Source organism: Chrysochloris asiatica, unplaced genomic scaffold (genome assembly GCF_000296735.1).
Source record: "Chrysochloris asiatica unplaced genomic scaffold, ChrAsi1.0 scaffold00003, whole genome shotgun sequence".
Classification (NCBI taxonomy): domain Eukaryota; kingdom Metazoa; phylum Chordata; class Mammalia; order Afrosoricida; family Chrysochloridae; genus Chrysochloris; species Chrysochloris asiatica.
In genome coordinates, this window is record NW_006408521.1 from 14,180,677 (window position 1) to 14,190,153 (window position 9,477).

The 9,477-nt window shown below is 43.8% G+C and overlaps 1 protein-coding gene across 1 annotated transcript in view; it reads right to left on the reverse strand.

Moving 5' to 3' along the window:
* Positions 1-4,556, reverse strand: part of PANK1 (pantothenate kinase 1) — a 74,298-nt gene extending 69,742 nt beyond the window's left edge. The window contains exon 1 of the mRNA XM_006831130.1: positions 4,363-4,556. Within this exon, the coding sequence (XP_006831193.1) occupies positions 4,363-4,390 (28 nt within the window). The 5' untranslated portion in view covers positions 4,391-4,556. The remainder of the gene's footprint in view (positions 1-4,362) is intronic.
* Between the last annotated feature and the right edge of the window lie 4,921 nt (positions 4,557-9,477).

Sequence of the window (9,477 nt, forward strand, 5' to 3'; positions counted from 1 at the left end):
AAAAAAAAAAGCTCTGATGCTGTGCTATAAGCACAGGACCACAAGGTCAGTTTGGACCAAAAGGTTACCGGTTCAAACTCACCAGTCGCTCTTTGGAAACCTTACACAGGGTCGCCATGAGTCAGAACTGACTCGACGGCACTTAACAACACTTAACAATTGTGGAACTAAGAATATATTTAGCTAATCGAATGAAACTTTTTACAGAACTTATCCTAGGCCTGAATACTTTTTTAATTATGAAAGTCTGTCTACGCTTGATTCTGCCAGCTTCACTGCCTTGTCCTGTAACTTAACAGAAGATGTTTTGTATGGAGGATGAGAGCTAGTATTTACTGAATAACTGCAGGAATATTAGTGCTTTACATATTGTTGTTAATTGAGTGCCCCCTCTGACTCATAATGACCCTGTATAGGGTTTCCAAGGAGAGGCTGGTGAGTTTGAAACGCCACCTCATGGTTCAAACCCACCTGTGGACCAGTGCTTTATCCCACAGCGCCACACCAGGACTCATTTAGCCCTCACACTGACCTGATGAATTAGTATGATTGTTATCTGTTATACTGAAACTAAGCCATAGAGGTTATGTAACCAGGCTTTTGGGTTTGAATGGCTATCCCACTTAAACAAATTAGTCAGGATTATTATTGGTTTACAAATATTTGGGAAATGAGATGACCACATTAAGTACTGCTACTTGTGCATCCTTCAAAGAATGACAAGCACACCAAGGTGCAGAGACTATATGAATCTCTCTACTCCTAGTGTGACACTGTAGGAGCAGCACTGGACTGTTTGCCACAAGGTCGGCATTCCAAACCCACTAGCTGCTCCTTGGAAACTGTACAGGGTCACTATGAGTCAGAATCAACTTGACAGCACTTAACAACAACAACTGGTGGCTTATGGAATCTGCAAACACTGTTGAAGTATTTTTGCCAAAGTCCATTGCAGGGATGAAGTGGCGATGACATCACCTTTATTCTGTAACATCAATCAAATATCCATGAACTCAAGATGCAGGCAAAATTTGATCTCTAATCAAAGATTTCCAGTTTTACTGGAGAGACGAGACAACACACATAAAAGAATCAGCGCAAGGCAAACAAACAGACAGACAATACTCTGCATAATTAATTACTAAGTTATGTGGCAAAATGGGTAACTAGTGTAGAAGTCAAGTAGGAACAATATGTGTGAGCTCTTGCATGTCACAGAACTTCGAAGGTACAAGAAACACCAACCTGGACTAGATCATTTCAAGATGAGACTGAGTAACGTGACGGAGAACATATATATTATATATACATATATATATATATATATATATATATATATGTAGCAAGTCAGTAGCAGAAGCATGCAAAATCAACAAGAAAGCTTGATGAAGCAGTTTGACTTGGGAAAGAAAGCCTTTCAAGGGTGTAAATGGTAAGGCAATGGCACCCATTTTTCCTTCTATTGTTTAAGGAAAAATCAACCTGCCACTGATCTGGTTTTCAGATACAATCATGAGGAGTTCCTACACTGAAGGCTCAGATTTAAACTTTTAAACATAGTCTAAAAAACAGAATGAGCTGTTTCTTTCATTCTAGTCATCATTTTCAAACATTTAGTATTTTCATATATTGCACTCGTCTCAAAATATTACCAAATAACAAACATGCTAGCCTACATCTGCATTCCAGGTGCCTATCGAATGGCAGGTATCCTGGTATGGATAATGTACTGGACCACAAGGTCAGTTTGCATCACAAGGTTCGGTCGTTCAAATTCACCAGGTGCTTCTTGGAAACCCTATACAGGGTTGCTATGCGTCGAAACCAACTTGAGAACACTTAACAACATCTGATGAAAGTGCCTGTTCCAATTCACCTCTGGTTTAGATAGAAGCAAGGACCTGGTGTTGAAAGGTGATGTTGTTAGGTGCTGTCAATCCAGTTCCAACTCAAAGACTCTATGTACAAGAGAACAAAACACTGCCCACTCTTGCACCATCCTCACCATCACTGTGGTTTGAGTCTACTGTTGAAAACATTGTGCCAATCCATCTTACTTAGGGTCTTCCATTTCTTCACCAATAAGATGGTAAGTAGGGATTGTGTTTCTCTACCACCAACAGTACCCTTAAATTTCACATTTAAAATACTCAAATACTCTTGTTAACAACCACTCATGTCAAACTTACTAGCCATCATAAAATAGGGTGATGCTTAACTGTGAGTAGATTTCTTTTGTTGTTGTTAAGTGCCATAGGATCCTGCTCTAAAGACCCTGCATAGGATTTCTGAGGCATGACTGTGGGTTTGAACTGCTACCTTGAAGTTTGCAGTCCTGTGCTTATCCTGCAGTGCCACACCAGGACTCTTAGAAAAAAAAATCAAGTAATTGAGTAATATTTCCTTTTATTAAAAAACTCATGAATGCAGCCCAAAAAGATAATGTTTTACATCCTACCTGGATGAGTAGTGACTAGGGTCTTAAAAGCTTGTGAGTTGCCATCTGAGGTTTAACAACTGGTCTGTCTCTCCCTGTCTGGACTAACGGACCCTATGAACCTCAGCCTCCAGTATCCTGAGAACTAGATGGTACGTCACTACTACTGCCAGCTACTCTGAAGTGGACCACATTAGACTGTCCTAGATACTTTTGTTAAGTGTCGTCGAGTCAGTTCCAACCCACAGCAACACTGTATAGGGTTTCCAAGAAATGGCTGGTGAGCCTGAACTGCCGATCTTGCGGTTCAACGGGCTTTGCAGTCCAGCGTATTAGCCCACAGGACCATAGAGTGGAAGAAATATGTATAACAAAAACATAAGATAGACCAGGCTTCCTAAGTAGACAGAGATGAGTGTAACCCCTGAGACTCTGGCCCTTAGTCACCCTTCAGGCCTGGAACAGAAATCACCTCTGTCTCAATTTTCAGCCAAACAAGAGCAAGGTCTATAAGGAGACCTGGTGATGCTGTAGGATAAGCACTGAACAGCTAGCCACTAAGTCAGTAGTTCAAACCCACCAGCCACTCCATGAGAGAAAGAGAAGGCTTTCTGCTCCTGAAAAGATTTACAGCTTCAGAAACCCTATCTATATGGGATTGCTATGAATTGGAATTGATTTTATGACAGTGGGTTTATTATATAGAAGGTGAACAATAACACTAGAGAGGTAGCACTCTTAGAATAATTAACCATTTGAGATCCAAAGGGCAGCATTTACCCAGGGACAAAGTTCAGAAGACAGGAAGAATTAGTAAAGGAAGAATGGAAATGGGAAACACGCGGAGGAAGTGGGGATTACAATTAATGACATGAGGAAAAATGTGTATGAATTGCTGAATGGAAAACTGATCTGTTTGGCAAACCTTCACCCAATTTATAACGAAAAGCTAAAAACTAAAACAACTCACAAAGGTTGGCATATTAAATTCTAAGAAATTTTGATAGTGAGTAGGAAAGATGTGACTGAGAACATTTAAAACTTATGTTAGAAATGTTTATTCAAATCTGAGAAAAGAAAATATGGTAGGATAATGAAAAGTTAATTCTGATCACTTTTTTAAAAATTCATAAAGCACCTATGATAGTTTCAAACTAATTTCGAACATGCAGACAACAGAGAGAAAGTTATATTTTCTTGCACTTTTAAACAATAATTCCTAGGGATCTGCAAACACACATTAAGATTCCTGGTTAGTTTTTCCCCTGTAAAGATACTGTTAGTGTATTTTCAATTCTCCAAAACTTATTTCGAGGTGTTATGACCTAAACTAAGCATAGACCATTCAAGCTGGCAATTCTAAACAAAAATTATTTTTTAAAATTCCATTACAATGATCTTTTATTGTACGTTAGCATATGTATTTATATTGCAAACTCTATTGCTATCTGTTAATACAGATCTGAGAAACATCTAAAACATGGTTTCAAAAGAAGCAAAACAGGTTAGCAAATTTAAGTAATCAATATTTAGCTCATAAAGAATGTAATTTTCTATAAATATGAAAACAAAGGTAAAATTAAAATTCAGGTGCTAGATGCCTTACTTACTTAGAGCCATCATCAAATTTGTTGTGTGGCTTCCAAAGTTCCATACAAATCCTTACCTTTCAAACTTAACATTTTAGACCTACAAAACACAAGTTTCAGAGCCACCATGACCCCACAGTCATGTCAAACTGTTTTCCAAAGTCTTTAAAAATTTTTAATTCCATGCCGAAAAGCTGAGTCAAAATAAACAAGAAAAGAAACTTTTACAGACAAATCAAACTGTATCTAGCAATTTTCCTACCAAACAGAATAATCTATATACAAAAGGTGCATGTCTGAATACAATCAATCACTTACCACATGCATTCTACTTACTTTGCTTTTTTGCATTTATAAGCTTCATTAAAGAGACCCAGAAAGAGGTAACCAGTTGAAAGAGGTTCGGCTCAGATAAAAAACAAAAACCAGTTTGAAATTCAACCTACAAATTTACATTCCAAAACGTTCTGCGGGGAAGGTATTCTTTTATAATCTAACATTATATATACACACTTTAGATTGTGAAATAACATTTGTTTTCTATGCTGTACATTACCATTGCAAACCCTCAACTCCACATCCCCGCCCCCCCTCAAAAAAAAAAAAAAAAGATACACCTCTAATCGTTATTGGTCCACACAGTTCCGACCCACATGGTATCAGTGGGTGTGTCCCTCCCAACAAGCTCTCTCATTGGCTGCTAAGAAGCAGCGTTTAATAGTCTGTGATTTGGGGGTTGTCAAACTCCACGCCTCCGGACTTTGCGCTCACCAATAGACCCGAGGTGCTGGCGACTACTCTGCGATTCAAAGGGCAAGCCGGTCGCCAAAGCGCCAACCACAGAAAGGCGAGCTCTGAGGAGAGGGGAGACCAGGCGGAGAGCAGCGCCGGCAGTGCACGCCCGCTCTCCCAGACGCTCTCAATACGTTCACACACAAGCATTTATTTCCCCAGCTACAATTAGGCCAGCAGCGAGTTCGCCTTTTACAGAGCCGAGACCAGCTCAAGCTCCATCTCCAATCGGCCCAGTCTACGGATGGGAGCAAGATCAGGTTCTAGCAGTGATCTTGAGCGTTGGAGCCCCCTGCGTGCAGCCCCGACGGCGGGCGCACCGGGTGCACCACGGAGCCCACCACCGTCGTTCCCCGGGCCCCACACGCCGTGTCCGCCTCGCGCCCGCGCTTCCCTCCCGGCCGGACTTACGCGGCCTGTTCTTTTTCCCCGAGTCCATCCTCCTCCGCAGCCGGCATTTCTTGGCAGGGGAGTCGTGCTGAGGGGGCTGCGGCTGGAGCTCCGGCAGTAGCTGGAGGCGCTCGGCCCCCGCATCGTCGCCGCCCGCGGAGCCCCGGCTGCAGAGGCGAGGCGACTGAATGGGTGGAGGGTGGAAGCCGTTGTGTAGCAGCCCATTCACGGCGACCGAGCCGGTGGGGGCCCCAGAAGCGTGCGGGGCCGAGCGCTCCGGCTGCCCGCCGCCGTCGTCCATGCTTGGGGCTGGCGGGGCAGCGCGCAGGCCCCGGCTCAGGCAGCCTCGCTGGAGGTCATTCTCGGGCGTCCTTATTTCCCCGGATCCTCCCTGCGGCTTCCGATTCAGCAGCCGCAGAGCCTGCGCCGGGGGATGGGGAGTCGGGCGCTCCTCCCCTTCTCCCACCGGCTCACCCCCCCCCCACCCTCTCCGCGCCCTACCCCCTACCCACCGGCCCCGCGGTGTTTGCTTCCAGCTGGTTCACCCTGGGCGTGGAACCCCGAGTCCTGGCGCAACCCCAGCCCCGGCTCCCGCCGCCAGTTCTCTCTTGATTTCCCCGGCCGCGCGACTTCAAACGCGGCTTCCTAGTCTTCCAGACCTGTCCCAGCTACTGAGCATGCCCAGTCCTGCCCGCCACTGCCACCGCCACCGCCACCGACGAGTTTCAACATGGGGACCGAAGTTCTCTAGGTTTGCAAAGATGAGATGGACGGGTTGGGCTTTGTGTGGCGGAGAGAGCCGAGTGGGAACTGGGTAAGGCTGAAACGAAGAGGGTGCAGCTTCGGGAGTGCTGTAGGAAACCAAAATAAATATTTACAAAAGTTTAAGGTTTGCTAATCCGTCTTCTATGGGCTAAATACTATGGGGAAGGTCACTCTCGTTGTCCAATCTCACCCCAGCTACCCTGTGTGCCTGTTAAAGTTAAGTGACCAAATTGCTCAGAGGCCCGAAAAGAGGAAGGAGGATTATTTATAGAAAGGTAGGCTGACTTGGAGAGAAAGAAAACTGAAATTTATTTGTTGGCACACACACTCCCTGTGGTCTTATGGGGTTGTCTTTTGTAGGGAGGAAAACCTAGGAGTACAGTGTAAGGACGGTGAAGGACACAGCTGAAGACAGGATTAACCAGTACTAGAGGAGGCGAAGTAAACAGAAACAACCCCTAACTATAAAAAGCGCTTTCCTCACCCAGAAAGGACTTCTAGAGACTATATCATGTTATTTATAGAGTTGCCCGTGTTTCAAAAAGGGAATGCAGTATGATCTGGTGGTGGTCAAGAGAATGGGCTTTGGAGTCAGAGCTGCGTTCAAAAGTCTAAATCAGTGAGCAAAACTAGACACTGTCACTGCTCAAGTTAATACACCTGACCATATGAAACAGGATTGGGCATGCTCAGTAGTCACTTTGGGTGGTGAGGACCTTCCCAAAATTATGCAATCCTTAATTTAAGGCCTCAGCTTTCTTATCTGTAACTGGGATGTTGTAAGGAAATAGAGATTTAAATATACCCAGAACAACCCTGGCACACCATAAGCGCTCAAAATTGGCCATTTCTCTTATTCTTGTATGCTGTTATTATATGTGGTTCAAATTTTATTTCAAGAAAGAGAAATACACCATGCTCAGAGCTGTATTTATTGTTCATCATCATTTGTATTTACCACATCTTCAGAGAAGTTGGGCCTAGCATCCAGGATTTGATTAGATTGGCAATTCTTTACAACAAAGACTTACCTACAGTCAGAGCTGTAGAATGTCAGGAGCCACCAAAAAGTTCTGGTCCATCCTCTTATTTTTCCTGTGAGGAAACTGACACATGGAGAGGTGGTTACGGTTATTTGGAGCAAGGCTAGAACTAAGCCCTAAATCTCCTAACTCCCACTCTGCTTCTTTGACTTGATCACACCCTGAGTGATCTGAGCTGTGCTTACCTCTTCTACCTCATCTCAGGTTCCCTGTGCTGCTGCTACACTGCCTTTCAGTTCCTCAAACTAGTGCTTATCCTTTTGTATCAGCTGTTTCTGTTACCAAACATTCTCTTCAGCCAGAGCTCTTGACTACAATATTCCAACTTTCCCTTCAGACCTCCCTTCAACCTTATATAGCTAAATACTTGTCCTGAACCCAAGCACTGGACTACTGCTAACTGAAAAGCCAGCAGTTCAAAACCACCAACTGCTCCATGGGAAAAAGATGAGGTTTTTTGCTCCCGTAAAAATGTATAGCCTCAGGAACGCTCTTCAGGGTCACTATGAGTTGGAATCAACTTGATGGCAGTTTGTTGGCTTCCCTGAACTTTAGAACTAGATTAACTCTTCTTGCTAAGGCGTTTTCCAATTCCCTATACTTTACCTTCATGACTTATCACAGTGTCTATAACTATAATGCATTAGTCCTTTCATTTGTAAACTGGGAATAACAATAACAGGACATCAGTGAGTTGTGATGTAGTGAATTAACAAATATAAAAATAAATCAATTCATATGTAAAATCCAGTGCCCAGCATATCCTAAGTACTGTTTTTAAAAGTTAGATATTATCTGATTGCCTGTCTGTCCGATGAAACTGAAGCTCCACTAAGGCAGGGTAAATATCTATTTGATTCATCATTGTAGCCCTAAGAAGCCTTTGGTAATGATTTATGACTGAATGGACAGCTTAGGTGATATTGCACCATGATCCTGTTCACATTAGAGGTGCAAATAGAAGTTTGCCGTTGCAGAAGCTCCAGGGACATAATCTTTGCAGCTTTGATTCCTACACATGGGGAAGAACCCTAAGCCAGGTGGCTCAGACCCAGGCAGGGCAGAAGTGGATGTTTCTGGGTACAGAACGTCCTCTATCTACTTTCTTTCCCCCCTTGTCTGGCTGGCACACTAGATCAGTTAACATCATCTCGCAGGTTAATTCAGGGGTTGTGTGTTGGGAATGTAACTTTGAGGCATGAGATAGTATGTATTCCAGCAGGAACATGGAACAAATGTTTGGAAGAGAGTAAACAAGGAAGGCATCCACAAGTCATGTGTCTCCTTCCATTCATTCACTCACTTATTTAAGTGGGAACTACGTCTGGTGTAGAGTCCTGGTGTGGTGCTATGGGTTAATGCACTGGACTGCAAGGTCGGTTTGAACTGCAAGTCCTTTGATTCAAGCTCACCAGCCGCTCCTCAGAAACCCTATACAGGGTCGCTGAGCCCAAGTCAAGTCAACGGCACTTAACAACAATGGCATGTCTGGTGTGGTGTTACAGGATAAGCACTGGATTGTGAACCACAAAGTTGGCAGTTCAAACCCATCAGCTGTTCCTTGCAAACCCTATACAGGGTCGCTATGAGTCGGAACTGACTCATAGGTACTTAACATCATAATATCATGTCTGGTAGCACAGTGGTGACTGGTTGGACTTCTGACTACAATGTCAGCAGTTTGAATCTACAAGTCGCTCCTGAGGAGAAAGATGAGGCTTTCTGTTCTCTTAAATGGGAATCCTGGTATGGCACTGCGGGTTAATGTACTGGACTGCAAAGTCGGTTTGAACCACAGGGTTAGCAGTGCAAGCTCACCAGCTGCTCCTTGGAAACTTATACAGAGTCGATTTGAGTCGGAACAGACTCAGTGGTACTTAACAACAACAACAAAATGTTGAATTACAAACAAATCTGTCGTAAAAGATGTACAGCCAGATAGAAGCCTGGGTGGAAAGACTTTTGTCTCTTATACTTTGGACATGTTATTAGGAGGGACCAGTCCCTGAAAAAGGACATCATACTTGGCAAAGTGGAGGGTCAATGAAAAAGAGGAAACCCCTCAGTGAGATAGACTGACACAGTGGCGGCAGCAATGGGCTCCAATGTAACAACAATTGTGAGAACAGTGCAGAACCAGGCAGTGTTTGGTTCTGTTGTACATAGGGTGGCTGTGAATTGGAACCAACCTGACGGCATCTAAGAACAACACTGTTGTAAGTGAAGAATGATCAAATCTGTCTCAGAGGAAGTATAGCTAGAATGTTCCTTAGAAGCCAGGATGGTGAGACTTCGTTTCACATACTTTTGACATGTTATCAGAAGAACCAGTCCCTCGAAAAGGACTTCATGTTTGATAAAGTTGTTGTTGTTGTTGTTGTCAGGTGCCATCGAGTCGGAACCGACTCATAGCGACCCCATGCACAGCAGAACGAAACAATGCTCGATCCTGGGCCAACGT